The 22,861-nt window shown below is 45.9% G+C and overlaps 1 protein-coding gene across 1 annotated transcript in view; it reads right to left on the reverse strand.

Annotated features, from left to right (window-relative positions):
- Window positions 1–22,861, reverse strand: part of CDHR3 (cadherin related family member 3) — a 64,081-nt gene that overhangs the window by 30,059 nt on the left and 11,161 nt on the right. Inside the window, exons 2-7 of the mRNA XM_063445434.1 lie at window positions 21,307–21,494; window positions 20,773–20,941; window positions 16,158–16,246; window positions 11,907–12,001; window positions 11,721–11,825; window positions 10,612–10,760 (exon numbers count right to left, since the gene is read on the reverse strand). Coding sequence (XP_063301504.1) covers window positions 10,612–10,760; window positions 11,721–11,825; window positions 11,907–12,001; window positions 16,158–16,246; window positions 20,773–20,941; window positions 21,307–21,494 — 795 coding nt within the window. The remainder of the gene's footprint in view (window positions 1–10,611; window positions 10,761–11,720; window positions 11,826–11,906; window positions 12,002–16,157; window positions 16,247–20,772; window positions 20,942–21,306; window positions 21,495–22,861) is intronic.

Here is a 22,861-nt window from a genome sequence, read left to right on the forward strand (position 1 = left end):
GTGGGGGGTGAGGCTGAGGGTGGGGGGGATGGTGAGGATGGGGGGGTGAGGGTGGGGGGGGGGTAAGGCTGAGGGTGGTGGGGGGTGATGGTGAGGGTGGGGGGTGAGGGTGGGGGGGTGAGGGTGAGGGTTGGGGGGGTGAGGCTGAGGGTGGGGGGGGTGAGGGTGAGGGTTGGGGGGTGAGGCTGAGGGTGGTGGGGGGTGATGGTGAGGGTGGGGGTGTGAGGGTGAGGGTGGGGGGTGAGGCTGAGGGTGGTGGGGGGTGAGGCTGAGGGTGGTGGGGGGTGAGGCTGAGGGTGGTGGGGGGTGAGGCTGAGGGTGGTGGGTGAGGGTGTTGGGGGTGATGGTGAGTGAGGCTGAGGGTGGTGGGGGTGATGGTGAGGGTGGGGGGGTGAGGCTGAGGATGGGGGGTGAGGCTGAGGGTGGTGATGGTGACGGTGGGGGGGTGAGGCTGAGGGTGGTGATGGTGAGGGTGGGGGGGTGAGGGTGAGGGTTGGGGGGTGAGGCTGAGGGTGGTGGGGGTGATGGTGAGGGTGGGGGGGTGAGGGTGAGGGTGGGGGGGTGAGGCTGAGGGTGGTGATGGTGAGGGTGGGGGGTGAGGCTGAGGGTGGGGGGGGTGAGGCTGAGGGGGGTGGGGGGTGATGGTGAGGGTGGGGGGGTGATGGTGAAGGTGGTGGGGGTGATGGTGAAGGTGGTGGGGGTTGAGGGGTGAGGGTGGTGGGGGGTGAGGCTGAGGGTGGTGGGGGGTCAGGCTGAGGGTGGTGGGGGTGAGGCTGAGGGTGGGGGGTGAGGGTGGTGGGGGGTGATGGTGAGTGAGGCTGAGGGTGGTGGGGGTGATGGTGAGGGTGGTGGGGTGAGGCTGAGGGTGGGGGGGGGTGAGGCTGAGGGTGGGGGGGGTGAGGCTGAGGGTGGGGGGTGAGGCTGAGGGTGGGGGGGGTGAGGGTGGTGATGGTGAGGGTAGGGGGGGTGAGGCTGAGGGTGGTGGGGGCTGATGGTGAGGGTGGTGGGGGGTGATGGTGAGTGAGGCTGAGGGTGGTGAAGGTGAGGGGGGGTGAGGCTGAGGGTGGTGGGGGGTGAGGCTGAGGGTGGTGGGGGGTGAGGCTGAGGGTGGTGGGGGGTGAGGCTGAGGGTGGTGGGGGGTGAGGCTGAGGGTGGGGGGTGAGGCTGAGGGTGGTGGGGGTGATGGTAAGGGTGGGGGGGTGAGGCTGAGGGTGGTGGGGGTGATGGTAAGGGTGGGGGGTGAGGCTGAGGGTGGTGGGGGGTGATGGTGGGGGGTGAGGCTGAGGGTGGGGGGGTGAGGCTGAGGGTGGTGGGGGGTGATGGTGAGGGTAGGGGGGGTGAGGCTGAGGGTGGTGGGGGTGAGGCTGAGGGTGGTGGGGGGTGATGGTGAGTGAGTCTGAGGGTGATGGTTGGTGATGGGGTGGTGAGGCTGTGGGGGGTACGGCTGGGGGTGGTGATGGTGGTGGGGGGGTGATGGGGAGGGAGAGCCTACCTTTCCCTGGTGGTCCAGTGGGCTCCCTGGTGGTCCGGTGGCCATTACTTCCGGTCTGCAGCTCCGCAGAGCTGCAGACCGTGTAATCTCGCGAGATTTCAGAGCGTTGCCGTGGTAACCCGCGGCAACGCTCTGATTGGCCAATTCTCGCGAGTCACATGGTCTGCAGCTCTGCGCACTGCGGAGCTGCAGACCAGTGTCTGCGGTGGCCGGCCTGGCAGCCAGGAGGGGCCTCGCACCCGGCGGCATACCGGGCAAGCCGCCGGCCCCCTCCTGGTGTCAGGTCCTCGGTCACTGACCGAGGACCTGACACACTCTGCCCACAGGCGGTTTAGGCGGCCGCGAGGCCCCAGCCAGCGCGAGGCCTTAGGCGGCCGCCTAAACCGCCTAATTAGAGAGCCGCCTCTGATGTCAGTGTATCTGAGAGTGTGTGTGTTTCAATTAAAGTGTGTGTTGGTTAAATAGTGTGTGTGCCAATGACTATCTTTCAGTGAGTGTATGTCAGTGCATGCATCAGTGAGAAAGTGTCTGTTGGTCAAAGTGCATGTGACCTTGACAGGAAGGGGTGGGGCAAATGTAAATTAGGGGGAGGGGGTTCCTGAGTTTCGTCCTGCCTAGGGCAGCACAAATCCAAAATACACCAATTAACATAGGTTTAATTATGGCTTTAATAAAAGTACAGCATGATAACCAGATCACAAGTAAAGACATAAAGAAAAAAAAGAGAATATGTAAAGCAGCATTTCCCAATTGGTGTTCCGCGGAACCCTGGGGTTCTGCAGAACACCAATTGGAGTTCCGCCAAAAGTTAAAAAAATCAAATAGCTGCGGTTGGCGAGGGAGCAGTGACGCGCGAGGGCACACCTGCCGCTCAGCAGCCCCACTGGACCACAGGGACTCCATGCCAGCACTCCTAAAGGCTGGGTGGAGTAAAATGTAAAAACAAATAAAATAAAAATGTATGTGTGTCTGTTAGGGAGTTTGTATGTGTTTGTGTGTCTGTCAAAGAGTATATGTGTGTTTGTCAGTGAGAGTGAATGTGTTCTTTTCAGTGAGAGTGTATGTGTTTGTCAGTGAGAATGTATCTGTTCTTGTCAGTGAGAGTGTATATGTGTCTGTCAAAGAACATGTGTGTCTGAGTGTGTCAGTGTGTGTATCTGTGTGTTAAGGTTTGTGTATCTGTCACTGTGTGTATCTAAGTGTGTGTGTGTGTGTGTGTATGTGCCAGTGTGTATCAGTGCGTTTGTATCAGAAATGAGGGCGAAGGGAGTAGTGGGCAGTGAGAAAATGTGGCGGAGAGGGACAGTTAATGTTTGATCAGTTTGAATGACTTGGGATAACACCTAATTAAAAGACTTATTAAGCTATGTATTCAATGTACATACTCATTTGCTGCCATTTAAACACACGTTATTGTGAGTTTTATTACTGTGATCCTTTCAAAATAATATACACGGTGTGCTGAGGGTTTTAATACTGTGCAATTATCATAAAGTGTCTGTGCCTGTAGGACTCTCACATACTGCTTATCACAGTGGAGCTCTATAATACACTTATACACTGCACATTACTGAAACATTTATTGCTTGGAGCTCTGTCATATGCTCTGAAAAGCTGCACAATGTGGTGAGTTGAAATGCTGTGAAGCTGTCTAATGCAGTTATAATCCCACCAGATTAAAGTGAGCTTTTTCTAACCTGTGAAGTAGCTGAGTGGTTAGTTCTGTAGGACTCTGTAGTGCACTCCTACACATAGAGCAATACGCACACCATTTGATTGTAAATCTGTGTATCATTTCAGAGTTTATAGTTTCTCAATTGAACAGTTCCTATGTATTGTATTTAGGTTTATCAGTAATCTCAACAATCAAGATCCGTGCGATTTAGTGTCCATGATCCTTCCCTGACATGAACAAAGGATTAGGAAGTCTTTGTGTCGGTACCTCATCTGCCATTCAGCCTGCCATTTGACACCATGTATTAAGTCCAAAGGGGGCTGTATGGTGAAAAATGTTGTCAAGGGTAAAAAAAAATATGAGGTGAGGTGATTAAAATGGGTTCACTTGGCAATGATCCAGATTTGTGTCATCCAGAAAACACCCAGGGGTCTAGGACATCTTCAGCTTAATCATGTTCCTCCTTCTGACATTGTTCTGGAGGAACAGGCAGAAGGTATCTATCCTAGGAAACCTTTCTTATGCAGCTACATTCGTGTTTTAGAAGAGCTCATGGAATAGGCAAAAGAACTTAGAATTTAGATGTAAATATTTGTAAACATTACAGCAACCACTTGACTAACCCTTTCTCATACTGCACAGCAGAGAGGAATGGAATTGGAGAGGCAGGAGCACCAGGTGTCAGAGCCCCAACTTCAGGCACTCCTGCCTCATAACAACATAAATAAGCTTGAGATGTTATGGGGTAGGAGCTTTCCTTGAAGGAACACTAGTGTATTAGGAATACAAAACGGTATTCCTAACACTATAGTGTCCCTGTTCACCTTTTTTTCACTTACAGCACCAAGGTCACTTGGCTCGGGCTCGGGATCGGGCTTCTCCTCTGCCAATATCACAGCAAACCGGAAACCTTCTCCATAAGAAAGCAATGACTCAGTGCTTTCCTAGTTTTTTTTTTTTTTTTTTAAAAGACATTGGACATCCTTATGCAAAGCATGAGGATGTCCAGCAGTCCAGCATCGTTTCACAGAGTTAAACTCCATGTAAATCGAGGATGCGCCTGCAATGGCTGTCTGGTAGACAACCACTAGAGGCATTCTTCACACTGCCATGTAAACATTACAGAATCTCTAAAACTGCAAGATGAAGTGATCTGGGTGCCTATAGTGTCCCTTTAATGGACAATTAAAGTCACATAGAGCACTTCATCTCAATGAAGTGGTCTGGGTCCAGTTCCCCTGTTTTAAAGACTCTGCAATGTTTACATGGTAGTGTTAAGAATGTCTCTAGCTTCCTCAATTTTTAGAAACTGTAATGCTTACTGTGGCGAAACCAACCTCGCCACTGGGCCCTGGAGAAGCCTGTTTGCTAGCCTCCTACCTACTGACTATGGCCCCTGGGTCATTTGGGGCATATTGTACTGTATATTGCTGCTACTGGCCCTTTTAACAGCATCTATGGACATATTGGGACTTTTGGGACTACTGTCCCTTTAAGACTGTGAAGCATATTCGAGTGTACTGCCTGTAATATTATATATGTATTTATAGATGTGTTAAGTTTATCCTGGGTGATTTGTATGCAACATTCATCTGATTGTTCGGTAGAATCACTCCATTCAGTATATTGAGTGAAACTACCGAACAACCAGACCACCCAGGAATGAGTGTGCCTCCAATTACCGTTTGCAACAATGTTGCAAACAGGTAATTGGCAATCAGTGCAGTGTGGTCTTTTGTCCTCTGGGTGGCCGCCATTCGGGAAACAAACACGTGGCGGCGGCCATCTTAAACTACCGAACAGCGGTGTTTTGCCGTCGAGTGTCTGGAACTAAAATCGGACACTTGACTAGGCAAACACCGCTGAGACCTCCATACTTCCAGAAATTCGTATGGAAACTACCGAATGACCCGCCGTTCGGTAGAAAGAGCCCCATAAACAAGGGAATTCATTCAAACCCTCTCCAGGCTCTATAACACAGGCAATTCGCCTGTTTTCATTCCCTTGTTTGTGACCGACCGCAGGGCCAAAATGCATGGAACTGTTTTCGGATACTTTACCCCTGCGGTCGGTCAAATCTTTGGAACCCCATATCTCACGAACCATTCATCCGAATTACTTGAATTTTGGATATGTTGTCCCCCTGAATAAGGGCTATCCAGCGATGCTGGATTTAAAGGTGTACCCCCGGGTTTTGGGGTACATCCAGAACTTGGCTGAAAAAGGGTACCGGATAATTGAGTTTAATGTTATCTGAGGGGAGGGGATGTGTGGGCTGAACCATGTATGTGCTTGGTTATTTTATGCCTCCCCCTGGGTGTGGCCTGTATGTGGATTGGTGTAATAAAAGCCAGGCTGGATGAGCCAGTCCAGTGTTCCTGTTTTTACCCTCGAAGTGATGTGTCGTCTCATTATTGGGGGGAAGGATTTATTGTATGCTGTTCCAGTTTGACTGCTAGGAGTGGAAACCTATTTGCATGGTTTGTCCTATTCGGCTGTATACAGCATTCATATGCTTGGGAGAATTTAAAAGGTTTATTGGATTCGGTGATTGTGGTGTCTGCCAGAGTGCTTGGAGTCCTCAGGAAGCACTAGGAGCATCCTTTAACGGAGGTACCAAGTCGGGGTGCCAGGTGATCCGTTACATTGGTGGCAGCGGTGGGATGGCGTCCTAGTGTGAGGTAAAGCAGCTCGGAGACACAGTTCGTTTGGATTTACAAATTGAGGGCAACGCTAGCAGTCGTGCAGCGCCCCTGGGAGCAGACAAGTATGGAAGGTTCTGGCTCTGGAGATGATTGGCTGGCCGAGGTGAGGCAGCGAGTGGCTGAGTATGGGGATGATATACCCATGGAGACACGCCGGGTGATCTGGAACCAGGTCATGGCCGAGCGAAACACAAGGCTGGACCGAGAATTCCGGTTGGCAAAAGAGAGGAAGTATGCTCAGCAGCAGGAGCGTTACAGCAGCCGGGTAGAGGCTGCATCCGAGGAGGTTAGCCGTCTTTCCCTGAGGCGGCGGGAGGAACCCGAAGTGGGGGTCCTCATAGACTGGTCCTGTGAGGAACCACAACAGGCAGGTAGAGATGGGACCAAGGTCACTCCACCGGGATGCTGGGCAGCCGGCCCAGATCCCCAGCAGCAGCCAGAGTTGCCAGGTGGGGAAGCAGGTGGCCCTTACTCACAAATGTTGAGGGGCCTCACGGATTGGTCCTGGGAAGACCCACCGATGGCAGGTGGAGATGGGACTGCGGTCTCTCTACCGGCCCTACAGGGATGCTGGGCAGTCGGCCCAGATCCCCAGCGGCAGTGTGCGTTACAGGGAGCTGAAGGTGCCGTTCTTGCTCCCCAGCGGCAGTCTACGGTGCAGGGAGAGGAGCCTGTTATCCCCTCTCCCCAGCGGTTGAAGGTGTGTAAGGGAGAGGAGTTTGTTATTCCCTCTCCCCAGCGGCAGCACAGCTCACCAAGGGGAGACAGTAAGCCCCTCACCAGCGCAGATGGGACCGTGGTCTCTGCGCCCTGCCTACAGGGGGTACAGAGGGTCAGCCCTGCTCCCCAGCGGCTGAAAGTGTGTAAGGGAGAGGAGTTTGTTACCCCCTCTCCCCAGCGGCAGCTTAGCACACCAAGGGGAGACAGTAAGCCCCACACCAGCGCAGATGGGACCATGGTCTCTGCGCCCAAGCTACAGGGAGCTGAAGGGGCCGTCCTCCCTCCCCAGCGGCAGTGTGATTTGTTGGGAATTGGGAGCCCAGTCTCCATTCCCCAGCGGCAGGCTGAGTTACAGGGGGCAGAGGTAGTTGGTCCTACCCCCCAGCAGCAGAGTGATATGCCGGGAAGGCAGTGTGAAGTGCAGGGAGAGGAGAGCAGCGTCCTCCCTCCCCAGCGGAAGGCTGAGTTACAGGGGGCAGAGGTAGTTGGTCCTACCCCCCAGCAGCAGCGTGATTTTTTGGGAATAGAGAGCCCAGTCTCTATTCCCCAGCAGCAGGACACTGAATTGGGAGGAGAGACAGTCGGTCTCCCTCCACAAAGACTGAAAGTAGGCATGGGAGAGGAGATTGTTACCTCCTCCCCCCAGCGGCAGATCATCAATGGGCAGAGTGTTCTAATGGGAGAGGAGATTGTTACCACCTCTCCCCAGCGGCAGATCATCAATGGGCAGAGTGTTCTAATGGGAGAGGAGCTGGTTACTACCTCTCCCCAGCGGCAGCTTAATGTACCAGGGGGAGACTGTAAGCCCCACACCTGTGCAGATGGGACCGTGGTCTCTGCACTTCCAGCACAGGGGGTAGGGACGGTCGGTCCTGCCCCCCCACAACAGGGCTGTTTAGCCAAAGGGGAGACAGTCTGTCTCCAGCAGCAGAGCTGTGTAACTAAAGGGGAGACAGTCGGTCTCCAGCAGCAGAGCGGTGTAACTCAAGGGGAGACAGTCGGTCTCCAGCAGCAGAGCTGCGCAGCTAAAGGGGAGACAGTCGGTCTCCAGCAACCAGGCTCCAACCAGACTACTCCTGTAGTAGTGCTGGCACCAGGGCAGAGTACCGCTGGTCTCTGCCCACTCAGCAACCCACCAAAACAGCCTACCAGTCCCCCACACAGCCGGGGTGAGGCACCTGGACCTGGACAAGTTTTTCCATTACTCAGGTGTAGTAACCATTTATTGTGGGTGGGCTGTACTGCTGTTTCTGTTTTGTGGGTGGGCTGCTGGACTAACAAGGGCACTGACCGGCAAGAGGTCAGGTACCCTGTTAGTCTGTTTGGAAAAGGGGAGAAATGTGGCGAAACCAACCTCGCCACTGGGCCCTGGAGAAGCCTGTTTGCTAGCCTCCTACCTACTGACTATGGCCCCTGGGTCATTTGGGGCATATTGTACTGTATATTGCTGCTACTGGCCCTTTTAACAGCATCTATGGACATATTGGGACTTTTGGGACTACTGTCCCTTTAAGACTGTGAAGCATATTCGAGTGTACTGCCTGTAATATTATATATGTATTTATAGATGTGTTAAGTTTATCCTGGGTGATTTGTATGCAACATTCATCTGATTGTTCGGTAGAATCACTCCATTCAGTATATTGAGTGAAACTACCGAACAACCAGACCACCCAGGAATGAGTGTGCCTCCAATTACCGTTTGCAACAATGTTGCAAACAGGTAATTGGCAATCAGTGCAGTGTGGTCTTTTGTCCTCTGGGTGGCCGCCATTCGGGAAACAAACACGTGGCGGCGGCCATCTTAAACTACCGAACAGCGGTGTTTTGCCGTCGAGTGTCTGTAACTAAAATCGGACACTTGACTAGGCAAACACCGCTGAGACCTCCATACTTCCAGAAATTCGTATGGAAACTACCGAATGACCCGCCGTTCGGTAGAAAGAGCCCCATAAACAAGGGAATTCATTCAAACCCTCTCCAGGCTCTATAACACAGGCAATTCGCCTGTTTTCATTCCCTTGTTTGTGACCGACCGCAGGGCCAAAATGCATGGAACTGTTTTCGGATACTTTACCCCTGCGGTCGGTCAAATCTTTGGAACCCCATATCTCACGAACCATTCATCCGAATTACTTGAATTTTGGATATGTTGTCCCCCTGAATAAGGGCTATCCAGCGATGCTGGATTTAAAGGTGTACCCCCGGGTTTTGGGGTACATCCAGAACTTGGCTGAAAAAGGGTACCGGATAATTGAGTTTAATGTTATCTGAGGGGAGGGGATGTGTGGGCTGAACCATGTATGTGCTTGGTTATTTTATGCCTCCCCCTGGGTGTGGCCTGTATGTGGATTGGTGTAATAAAAGCCAGGCTGGATGAGCCAGTCCAGTGTTCCTGTTTTTACCCTCGAAGTGATGTGTCGTCTCATTATTGGGGGGAAGGATTTATTGTATGCTGTTCCAGTTTGACTGCTAGGAGTGGAAACCTATTTGCATGGTTTGTCCTATTCGGCTGTATACAGCATTCATATGCTTGGGAGAATTTAAAAGGTTTATTGGATTCGGTGATTGTGGTGTCTGCCAGAGTGCTTGGAGTCCTCAGGAAGCACTAGGAGCATCCTTTAACGGAGGTACCAAGTCGGGGTGCCAGGTGATCCGTTACACTTACACTGCAATATTAAACCCACTTTTAGTGGCTGTTACATTGGTGGTCACTAGATGTGCTTCTGTTGCAGTAATCAAGTAAAACTTGGTCTTTGTGAAGTGAGAAGCTCATCAGACAGCATTGAATACAGTGTTTTCCTATAGAGAAGCTTTAGGAGCATTGGATTGGACCATCTCCAGAGGAGGCCATGCCTCACCAATGACAAGGGTGAAAAAAAAGCTATTTTTAATTTTACTTGAAAAAGGAGAAGGGGCTGTATCTAACTTGGAACATGGCACTATAGTGTTAGGAATACAGATTGTATCCCTGATACTATAGTGTTCCATTAAGTAATCATGGTAGGAGCCAGGTAATCTCACACAGATGGGCGAAGATGAGGTTAGCTTCACACATGGGTTATTACTGTGTTCTTCCTTGCAATTCCTGAATACTTGCTCTTTGACTGTTGTTGGGACCACCTGAACAACAGTTACAGCCATGCATAGAACCTAATCTTTGTCATTGCCACAGCAGCCCATGTAGTGGGTAAGTATATGAATGTTGAGATTCTCAGCATTATGGTCCAGATCATCTGTTCGGGGATGTGGGGAAGGAAGAATGTCATACTCCATTGCTTGAGGCCCGTAACTGTGTACTGCACAGAACCAGAGGACACACACACAAAAGGCTTAAAAATAGGTGAAATAGCAGTTATGTTGTTGTTATGTTGATTCCATAATTGTTATCATTCATAATGTCTCTGATGGCCTTTCCATTTGGGCCTATAGTGGTGCAAAAGATGTGCAGGTAAAAGCTTAGAAAAGACACTCTGGTCAGGTAAAGCAGGCTCTCCTCGTCCTCCTATGATATCTGTGAAGCATCAACAAAGTCAAACATTTCTTCTTTACAGTCTGACAGTGTGCCCAATTGTCAGCACGATGGTCTGGTTCTCATTTCACGTTTTCGAAAGATCTATCCCATTTCCACAGAAAATCAGTTGCAGCTGATTACAATTAAACTTAAATCGTATAGTTCACACAATTGAACAGGAACTAACTTGGATTGAAGCTAAATAAGGGTTCGAGACTATTAGTATGAGGAACTATGTGTCACATTCATACCCTTTCCAGGAAATGTCAAGCTACATGCATTGAATGTTCCTGCTTGTGGAAACTTACCAGAAACCTTGATAAGTCGGGACTGAACAAATATATTAATAGGAGTTAAGATACATTCGTGGCACATTTGACAAGGTCTCCTTTATGTATGATTTTAACTTACCATTATAGATTAAATTAAATGTTTTTTAAAAATCATTCTACTTGATGAAAACTACAGCTACAAAAAATATATATTATATTATTTTATATCTTACACTGATCTATGGTGAAGTACTCTGATGGTGGGTTGATGCTATAGAGCAGAGTGTTAATGAAACCAACTGCATCTGGATCTGCTGCCGTTACATTTGCAACAATAGTTCCTGGAATCTGTTCCTCTGGGATAGAATATATTCTTGTGGTTCTGAAACAAAAGAACATTACAGCTGAAATCTGACTGGTTATCAAACCCTTCAGAAATGCATAGAATTAGAAAGTTATTAGAAGTGTGTGTTAAATTACCTATGATCAATATGGAGGTTTATCCATTAAAGGAAGTTTTAACTCTGTTCATTCAAGGACTTGATAGTTATTCATATCAAGAATTTGTTTCAGTTTATATCCACATATATAAGAAAGGTGATCGTTGCCTTAACTTGAAAATGGAAAATTTGCCAATTTGACTCAACTCCCAACTGGGAAAAATGATTAAAAACCTACTGTTTTTAAACTGGTATTTATAGCATGCATTCTGGGGACATTGGGGCTAGCATCTTGAGCTAGCAGCTTGTTCCTTTTAACTTAACCAGGAGCACTGCATTAAGCATCCTGCACTATAAAGAGAAGTCTGCAGGTTGTGATAAAGCATGAAAATTACTCTTAACTCATTACTAGCATCTATATAGAGAATAAGGTCCTCACAGTGCGGAATGTTCTGTATTAAGGGTAAGACAAACCCTTGTGATGAACGCCATTTTTGAATTAGGAGATCACTGAAAGAGACATTGGTCATGCCCATTTACATCAGAGTGCAATATTCACAGACCTAATTATTCTTAATGATTATGTGGGATCTTTTTTACAATTGGAAACACATTGTTACTCACCTAAGTGAAGGAACATTCTAAAAGTGTTAAAAATTACCATAAAAATACTGGAATGTTTCTAATAACTAAAAAAAAAAGCAGTTCAGAATAGAGACAAATAGCCAAGTACACTGACATACAAAGCACATAGAAGACTTCATGAAATATTGGAAACTGGAAAAGGTACAAACTGAAAATCTAAGATTTTATAAGGTTACATATGTTTACAATCCAGTACTGGCTTTCTAACGAAATTTCCAATTTGGATTATACTCAGAAGGTGTGAATCTACTACTTACGTGGTGAAATATGGTGTTTCATCATTCACGTTTGTTATGAAAACAGTAATAGTTCCATTAACAGACAATCCTTGTTGGTCTCTCACTGTCACCGTCAATGAGTAACTGTTAAGAAAAATAGCTGGATGTTTACATTGACACACTTCCAATAATTTGCTTTATGGCACTAGTGATGAGATTGTGTACCTTTGTGGATCAGTCTCGTAATCGAACACTTTTGTAGAAGAAATTGTCCCTGTGGGAGAGACACTAAATGGAGCTGAAGTAGGAGTCAGTGAATACTGCCAAATAAACAAATACATGATCAGACTCAGTGTTATATGAATAATCATCATTTCTAGTTTGTTTATGCAGCAAAATTGATGTACTGACTACAATTTCCATTACCTTTACCCGATTTTACACAATAGCATCTTTTAAAAGGTTGCAGGAGTAAGGTTTGGTTCTCGGCAACAGAAAAACATTATATTGGCTACTTATATTTTACAAGGCTACTAAAAATCTCCTATCTCAGCAAACAAATATGGAGATTCCGTTCCACCATACGACCATATTGTGTTAAGCCCACCACTATTTCACAGTATCCCAATATTGGTGGGTCCTTCACTTATTCCAACGTGGGAGAAAAATTAAATAGTGCTAAATAAACTAAAGTGTATTTAATCGACCTGTTGTAAGAGCATTTTAAATATATATAATGTAAAAGGAATGTGATAAAAAAACTAAATTGAAAAAAATGCAGTGTTAAAACTAAACAATGACAGTGCTTTGATGTATAAACTCACAATGCACATCAAGGCTTCTCCCTTATTTGCACACAGTCGCTGTTGATGTTATTGTGTATGGTCAGCGCTGTGGAATAAGTTGGTGCTTTACAAATGGCTGTAATAAATACATAAATAATTGTCCCCAGCACACACACTCTTCTGCCTCTTCAATATAGTCTCATCAAGTCATTGTCGGGCAGTGCCACATCAGCCATATTTGAATTAAAAAATATTATTTTTTAAAGGGAATTGAAATAAATGGACATTACCCATTACCTAAATGCATGTGGTCACCTACAGGCAACTGCCTACTCAAATTATTTGGGAGTTCAGTCCTTGTCAAATTGATTTGTATTAATTTGGGACATTCACACTTCACTAATCAATGATAATAGCTGCAGTATCTTGCAAAAAAAACACCCGCCATGCAGACTAGAACCACACAGTACAATTATATAATTAATATGACTCACATGAGACGATCCATCAAGGTTTACAATATAATTGTGATGTTTGCAGTACCAGATTACTGAGTATGATAACCCACAATGGTGTAGTCCAAGGGGAATTGTTTTCGATATGTTTGTGATGAAATACCATTATAAATCACAGCAGAAATAAACCAATTGGCTTAGTCACTGACGAAAGCCTGATAACAATGTTCTGTATTGGAGAAACCATGTCATCCCCTAAACACTTGGAATATTTTGTTGTTGTAAGTCTCACATAAAGTAAGCATTAAGAAGATTTCTTCCGTAGTACAGGTGTTATCTTGTTTAATATTCCCTTAGTACAATATCTTGTTAGAAATTAATTTTGAATTGTACTACTTAGTGTTTGTTGTATGCAACCAATCTTCACACTGTGGATTGTATCTTAGTAGCTTGAAACTATGTACTCACCACAATTAAGTAATATCTATGCATTGCCGATATCCTAAGATTGACTGGTTTAAAATATGTGCAAAGGCATGACTAATACAATTCCTTCCACACAAGCCTTTTTCTGATAATTGTGAACACCGCGTTACTGTTACATTTAATAATTCATTTCTAAAAGTTTAGCTTTAGACTTTTATTTCATTTTTGGTGTTAATCTATTAAATCCCTGCCATTGTGTCCCTTCCTATCTTGAATGCCGTATTGACAATGTCTTATCAATCCAGCCACAGACAAACAGACATGCTCTGTTACATTATTTGCAACATGTTCTGGATAGAATGGAAAGCAGGGACAGGGGTGTTTTAGACCAATATTATTTTGTTATTAAAAAAAGTAGTTTCTGTTACTGCTGCCATATGATTTGCTTTTCTATATCCTCCGTCTGTTTGAGGCATCTGCTATCATTTTCTTAACATAAAATACTGGCTGGGGTGTTTTCAGCAATAAACTATATACTTAACAAATCAATTACTTGATCAAACAAACATATATATATATATATCATAGACAGCATCATTTCACATGCTGTCAGGTAGGCCATTAAAAATGATGCCCAGTAATATGCAGCACCTACTCATATCTTGTTCACCTTCTTAATATTAAGTTAATATGAGATCAGCTCTGTGATTAATTAATTCCTTCTGGCAACATATGAAATGCCATCTTTAAGGCAGCACACATTACGTGGCATGTTGGCTGTATTGGAAATTGCAAGTCTGATCTGTGTGCTTGTTAATTTTTGAATTGAATATTCTCTGCTACATACGTGTAGACTTACAAATATAGCAAATGCACCTTGGATAGATCACCAGCATGGTGTTCTCATCTTTCAGGCTTAAAATGTCTTTATGAAATAAGATAATAGCCTTAACAACTAATACCCTTCCATGCACTTTCCAACCCTCCCTATCTCTTTATTTATTTTTCTCTTTCCTTCCTCTGATTCTAACAAGGCACAACCTTGTTCCTAACTCCCCATCCAACTGCCACCCTATCTCACTGCAACCATTTGCCCTGAAGATCCTTGAGAGAGTTATGTACACTAGATTAACTGACTTCCTTGAATCCAACGTCTCTGCTTGACCTGCTTCAGTCTGGGTTCCGCGCTCGTTACTGTGTTGAAACGGCCCTGACCAAAGTATCCGATGATTTAATTGCTGCTGAACCCAGTGGTAGCTACTCTCTTCTAATTCTCCTTATTCTCATCTTCGGTAATCTCGGTTTACGAGGCTCTGCTCTTTCCTGGTTCCCCTCCTACTTCTCTCAGCGCTCTTTTAGTGTTTACTTTTCTTGCTCTTCCTCTACAATTCAAACCCCTCTCTGTTGGTGTTCCCCAAGGTTCTGTCCTTGTCCCTTACCTCTCGATCTATACTACTTCCTTGTAAACTCATCAGCTCCTTTGACTTTCATTACCACTTCTATGCACATGACATGCAAATCTATCATCTCCTCATATCTCTCCGCCCCTCTTGATTCAAGTCTCTGACTACCTTTCTGCTATTTCTTACTGGATGGCCGCTCATTTCCTTAAACTCAACCTGTCCTCAACAGATCTTCTTATCTTTCCTCCCTCAAGTGTTGCAACTCCCATGTCTGACTCCCTACCATGAGCTACCGTCTGACTCCCTACCATCAGCTCCATCTCGTAGGCTTGCTGCCTAGGTGTTCTCAAATCCTGCTGCTACCATGTCAAAACCACAGCTCACATCCACTGGTCCATGCCGCTATCATCTCTCGCCTTGACTACTGCAATCTGCTTCTCAGTTGTCTTATGCATTCCCAGCTGGCCCTGTTTCCAGCTGGCAGTCTATAATGAATGCAGGAGCAAGGCACATCTTCCTGTCAGTTCTTTCTCTGGCTTCTCTGCTGCATTAGACTCTCACCCAGTCTCTGTTCCTTCAAAAGATCATTAAAAACACTTCTTTTTCGAAAGCAAATTAATTAAACTTGTAATAGCTTTCACCTTTGTAACCCACCCTGCTCCTATCCTGAAACTGTATCATCCAAAAAATAACCCTTCATTGTATACTATTCTAGTAACCTACTTTTCCCCCGTACATGAAATACATCCTACCCTTACCTCTTAAGTCACTTTAACTCCCTCTAGAATGTAAGCTCACTTGAGCAGGGCCTTCTATACTCTCTGTTCCTGTGCATCCAACTCATCTTGTTGCAAAAACGTGTCTGTTAGTCCATCTATCGTACAGCACTGCGGAATTTGTTGGCACTTTACAACTAATAATAATTATTATTGTGTGATTATGTTGTAATGATGTAAGATGTTTTGTCTATGTTTGTGATGGAGCGTGTATTTGTGCGTCTATGTATGTTACTGAACGTGTGCCCATGTTTTTATGTTACAGCATGCTTGATTGCATGACTATGTACGTATGCATATGATTGTATATGGCAGAGACTAAAAAAGGTAAAAGGGTTAAGAGATACAAGTGATAAGGGAGTTAGGAGACACACAAGAGGCGCACCAGCCTTCAGTCACTACACAGCCTAATCCATCATACAGAATGTGTATTGATATCAATTTCCACACTAATATCATTATCTGCAACCAAGAAGTTTCCTATAAGGCAATTTGTGAGATTTGAGATTTGGCCAGAAGGCGATTCCCAAGATAAGTGCATTTCTACTCTTTACCAGCCCTCCTGATTGCATATTATAGCTTCCCAAATAATGCCAAGTGATTATTCAAATGAACACCCAAAAATACTTACAATCAGCGTGGTTGAGTTATCGGGGTCAGATGCTTGAATCTGATAAATACTACCCATGGAAGTTCCTTCTGTGATATAAAGCATCACATCTAAAATGAAGAAATAAAAATGCTAAATGATGCATTGCCCATAATTTTCAGAAACATCATTATTTTTAGTATTTTAGACATTGTGGATTTTGCTGGACTTTTTGTGCGCTAGGACAATATTTACTGAAAACGGAGTCAAAGGGGAGCATTTAAAGGTAATAAGAGCAGGGGGGGCGGAGTTAGGCAGCCAAGCTGTGCAGTCGCACAACAGCAGAGCTCCGGGCTAAATAGCCCAAAAATAGACAAATCTACTGAGATAAACTGCTTGTTACCCGCTTTTCAACCCCCAGAGATCAGGGGCTACGACTGGGAACATGCAAAACCGAGACTATGACCGAGAAAGGCGACCACTTCCAGGGGATGGACCTGAGGCCTACATGAGGCACGGGGGAGGCGGCCGATCCCTCAGCCGACTGCAGCCTGCCACACGGGAGGTCTCCCCTGAACAATCCCCCCCCCCCCCTGCCGGTGAGGGATATCCCAGCAACTAGAGCTTGCAACTCGGAATGGAGGCACCAACCTCAGATCACCGGCACCGCTGAATCACCGACACGCAGCATGGCGGTCGCCACGTGGGTCCCAGCACATGAGCCCTGTCTGCCCCCGCTGTCGGAGCGGCTGGACCACCTATTCAATGACTTCTGGGCCAAGATATCCAGCCGCAGAGCCACACCGGATCAAGTCTCACCACCACCAGCCAAAGGGGACTCTGTGCAGAAGCCAGCAACACCCATGCGAGGGACCAAGATAGCAGGGAGAGGGAGACAAACAAACCAACGACAGCTCCGGCACCCAGAGCCAAGACCTCAAGTGAGATTCGCCCCAGGGCTACCACTCCGCCACCCCTCTCTCCTGCATAAAGCCCCCTCTAAGAGACGGCACGGCACTCTCAGGCGGGACCCACTCCGAAGCAGATCCCCTTCGGGTACACAGACCCATATGAGACCCCCCAAGACTCATCAACCCCACTCACCGGGTGACCCAGCGACGAGAAGGGACCAACTCAAGGATCAACGAGCAGAGACACCCTGTCTCCTAACTCCGCAAAACGGAGGCTCCAACACTAGCACAAAACCGGAGACGGCAAAGGAAGGACCATCAAATGGGCTCGCCGGCCATCATAGACTCAAGCCTCTAGGTGCTACCGGTCTGCCATCGGCAGGTATCGGCTAAACATACCCAGGCAGGCCCCCCAAGGCAAGGCACACCTGCAGTGATTACTGGGACTGATGAGCTACATCATGACAGGCAAAATCACAGACAACCTGGTGTCTCCGTTTCACCGATTTGCTGCAGAAGTGCACCCCAACGGTTATTCAGTTACCATGTCTTATCTGTCTGATTTCATGCTCATATTACTTTGTTTTATGCCACTGTTATATAGAAAAGCATGACATATTGTTTAACTGGGGACCCATAGGCGTACCTATCTTGACAATCCCTATGTGTATTTCGTATTTTGTTTTATTTAAAATTCTTATATATTTTCTTATATATTTTATATTGTAACCTTATATACACGAAGTTCGCATGGCACCCACAAACGTGCACTCACACATATGTTACTACCCTACAAGCAATGCACAAACTAGCGCAACACAACCACATTGCAACATGACCTACAAAGTCAAATATAACTACCTAAGCGAGAACTAAACTGATGCAAGGCTATCTTATGTATAAACGCCTTCCCTCTCACAAATTGTAGGGCCACATACCTTAATAAGAATAGATAACGTTGTCATCCTGAGTACCTTGGGGGAATATACTGCTTCACCCTGTTAAGTCAAACTAGCTAACCACCCACATGCTCAGGCTTGCAGTTACTTAATTGTTTTGTTGTGTTCTCTCTATGTACTACATCTAAGATATACACGTATACCATTGATATTAATCTACATATGTTTAAAAATGTTTATAGCTTGTACCCCTACCAACTTTTCCATGATATGTACGTTTTAATAAGCATAACTTTCAATAATTCACACACTGTTAATGTTGATTGCATGTACTAGTACGCATACCTACTCACAAAAATGTGCAGATTAAACCTGTCATGACAATGTTACCGTTGATATACCTGTGTCTGCTGTCGTGGCATAACAGGCTTGCTTGTAACTCATAATGCACAACAAAAATAAAGAATTAAAAAAAAAAAAAAGGTAATAAGAGCAATAATATTTAAATATTCCAATCTGATGCAAAATCTATTCTTATCTGTTACTTTATATTTTATTTTCACACCGTTGGCACGGTATTGACAACTCATAGAACAATACAATGTCTATAGAGTTTTTGCACATGGTTTATAATCAATATATGTGCATAAAATAAGATGTAGAGGGGGGGCGGAGCTTGACCGCCAAGTCGAACAGATGTACAGGGAAAGAGCTCCTGGTGGGCGAGCGAAACAAAAAGCAATATCAACGGCTATACAGCCCAACGACGTCCCAAGGTGTGCCACCCACGTAGGGGGTGCTCCGAGGAACCGGGGGACACCCTTTGGAAGCCTACTGGGGCACTTAGACCGAGAAGCAATCTGAGGCCTGCGGGAGCTGAAGCCGGAGAGAGGCGGCCGCTCTCTCTGACGCCGGAATCCCCAGCAACCACAACTGACCTAATCCCCCCCCCTCTGGACCGGTGGGGGTCATCCCGGTCCCCGCAAGACGAGCAAACGGCGACAACGAGCGAGCAGGTGTATATAATCGGAAGAGGCGCGAGTCAGTCAGAGTGTGTCCAAGATGGCCACTCAGCAAAAAACACAGAGTGGAGCCAGGAACAACCGTTCACAGCCTTCCTCCCTAGAGGCCCTTGACCGGCTCTGCTCAGCCTTCTACAAGCTGCTGTGCAGCAGGGGTATGCTCAACCTTCCAGCGGCCCGGGCGGTGGCCTCGTGGATCCGCCCGGTGACCCGCCGACGCCACTATGGTGCCCCACTGCAGGCATTTCAAGCGAGCGTCCGCCCGAGTAAGCATCGACAAGCGCACAGGCGGGAGACGGAACGTGCCAACCCGGGTACACGCACATGCACCCACAAAAGTGGAAAGGAGAACGCTGGACAACACCAAAGCCCCAGCAGAATACCCGGAACCGACAGCAACACAAACCACTATGACCAGCAAAAAACCCACCCACAGCCAGCCGGGGAGAGAGCACCAAGGGGGCAATTGCCCCATCGCGTCAGCACAGACACCACCATCCCACCAAACGAGCGTGCCACCCCCGGACAGGATGAAAACGGATGGTGCTACAGAGTAAGCTACATGGTTTGGGGCGGGAGTGGGGCCTTGTTGGGGACTTTGGGACTCTCACGTATCCTCTGTCGGGATGGTGTGGGCTAAACTGAACTCGAATTATACAGTCTAGAAAGCGACAGGATAACTCAGCTTGCATATTTGAGCTGTTTCCCGTTGTTTGAGAGACCCCAGCAGTTTCTAATCTCACTTTACCCTACCTTACTCCTGCTAAAGAAATCTGTTCTAACGTAAAGTTGTTACTCTAAGTAGATAACCCAGTTAAGTTACATGCCAGCAATTTTTATGCATGCTTACTAATACTCACACGTAGCTGAACTTACTATAGATAAATGTGCCTAGCCTGAATACTCTACAACAAAAAACTAGTGCTGTATTATCACAATGTCACAATTTTACCGTTTGTATTTTTTTTTAATGTTAAGCCTGCTGTGACATTACAAGCATGTCTGTGATTATTTATATGCACTGCAAAAATAAAGAATTAAAAAAATAAAATAAAATGTAGATGGACTATATGTGATGTTGTGTGACTATTCAAATAGTACCATGCCACACAAACAAGCAGTAAAGTAATACAGTGCCAATAATATATAAAATACATGAGATTAGGTTAAAAGGGTAAATTGTCTACATTTAAAAAAAAAACTATATATTTATTAAAAAGAAATATTAAAAATACACTCACATCTCCAATAAAATATATCCTTTATCCATTTATGATACATGTTAATGAATGCAATGGATACTATGTTCATATTATATTGTTTTAAGATACTTATTTGGCTAGAATTTTGATTTGGAATTTGCATAATGTTTTGCTTTGCACTATTATGTGCCTGCATCCTTAAGGTTGTTTTGAGTATATCACTATATAGACCCACATGCATGTATAAATTCCAGATGTGACAAAGGTCATTACAAATACAAAAAGAGAAGTCCTGCGCTCACTCCCTTTACTACTGGGCCGGCAGCAAGGACTACAGCCCCAATATATAGTAAAAACCAAAGAAAAGAAAAAGTTACCTGCGCTCTCTCCTTAATCCCTATGTATATTTAGACAAATGGAGGTGACAAAGGTCATACCTTTCATAACTATACCTTTCCACTTTCCTTACAAAATCCATAATAAGTGTCAGGTTAAAAGTTAGTTAAAGATTATGTAATAGAGCAATCCATTATATCGTTTCTGTTATGTTTATCTGTATTTGTCATAACTGTTCAGTAACATGTGGCTTGTTATTGGTATGGTTTCTAGATGTGAACGCTTACCTTGATTTGCTAAGTTGTCCAGAAACACAGGAGGTTCATTGACACTGGTGACCTGCACTGTTAGGATTTGGAGATCAGTGGTCCCTAAAGTGCCTTCCACATAAATCTGCAAGTCAAAGCTGTTGGGTGTAGTCTCATAATTCAGCATGGGATTTCCTGTAGTGACCACCTACCACAAAGTATGAAACGATGCTTTCATTAACAGGGTGTCATACAGGATTGTGCGTCTTAATTATAAATTCTATCACACTATCTGCAAATGTTTTTAATATAAACGTATCTCTGATTTTTGGTGGGTGAAGACAGCAGCAACTTTGTGGTGTTGATGAGAGATCAGCAATACTGGAGAGGGTTGCTTATGGTACACATTGTATTTTCAGTGGGTTTTTTTGGTTGAAATGACTAGTATTAATTGTAATAATAAGCATAATGAACAGCTCGATTGGCAAAATCCCCAGAGAAAACAAAAAACCTTTGCAAGTTTTCCAAAGTTAATTTAAAAAGTATTAATAAAAAAGAAGAGGGGAAACTTACATTACAATCTGTCGAAGAACAGGCAATCGAGAAAGCCTTGGTTAAGGGATTCGTGTTAATTATATAAGGGAATCCAGATGATATGTTGGACGTAGATAGAGAGAATGTAAAGACAGTGATACCAGCTGGCTGATTTTCCAAGACATTGACTCTATTAGGTAATCCAATGAAATTTACAGCGCCTCCACCTTCAAAGGAATAAATAACACTATATTAATAACTCATTTTAATACCAATGGTACACATTCTTGTTAGTGACTACAGGCAAACTTAGGGCCTAAAACAGTAGAATTGTGCAAATAATTAAGTGACTGACAGTTGCTATTGTTTACATCAGTACTAAATGTTAAAATTTGACACATTTTTTTCTATGTGATTGAAGTGTTCGGTTATTGGCTTACTAATCCTGAAACATATAGAGACTGGATCATACTTGATTCTGCCTGTTTTACACACATGTCAAAGTGTATAAAATAGTGTTGATGGATATGATTAGTTAAGGAATTACAAACTACTTATGTCAAATATGCTAAATCAGCGGTTCCCAAACTGTGTGCCGCTGCGCCCCAGCACATAGCGGAACCGCAAGATATTTTCCCGGTGCTATAATGATAGCACCGGGAACCGTGCCTCCCTCTGCAGGACCGGAGGGGAGATCTCCCTCTCCAGCCCACTCGTAGTGTACTGCTGGCAGCCGGCAGGGGAGGGAGTGAGAGAGGACCCCGGGGAAGCTCTAACCTGCAGCTCTGCCGGGTTCTCTTCTCGCAAACTCAGAGTTTTGCAGTGGTCACTGTGGCAACGCTCCGAATCTCGCGAGAGTGACCTCTAGCAGCTCCTGAGGCTGCTGGAGTTCACTCTGACCACTGGGACCACCAGGGCTTCCTCACTGAACCACCACTCCCAGGCAAAGGTAAGCAGGGAGGTGAGATATGAGAAGTATTATTTTTATTTTTTTACATAAAATTATATATTTATGAATTTACCCTCCAACCCCCACAGACCCCACACCACACAATAACTCCTTTGATAAACACACACTGCCCCCCCATACACACGCACTGCCCTCCATACACACACACTGCCCCCCTATACACACACACTACTACCACACACACACACACACACTGGCCCTCAAACACACACAATGCCCCCTATACACACACAAACTGCCCCATACACATAATTATCCCCCACATATACACACAAACTGTAGCCCTCAAACACATTGTACCCCTCACACAACCTGCCCCCCACACACTGTACCCTTCATACAACCTGCCCACAAACACACACTGCCCCACACACACTGCACCCTTCACACACATACACACTGCACCCCTCACACACACGCACACTGCACCCCTCACACACACGCACACTGCACCCCTCACACACATGCACACTGCACCCCTCACACACACGCACACTGCACCCCTCACACATGCCCCCTTCACACACACATATGGCACCCCTCACACACACTACTGTGCCTAGCCCAGCAGATCCCAGGTAAGTTGTCAAACTGTTCTTAAACAGTTTTACTACTTACTCTGGG

The sequence above is a fragment of the Pelobates fuscus genome, chromosome 3, assembly GCF_036172605.1.
Source record: "Pelobates fuscus isolate aPelFus1 chromosome 3, aPelFus1.pri, whole genome shotgun sequence".
NCBI lineage: Eukaryota > Metazoa > Chordata > Amphibia > Anura > Pelobatidae > Pelobates > Pelobates fuscus.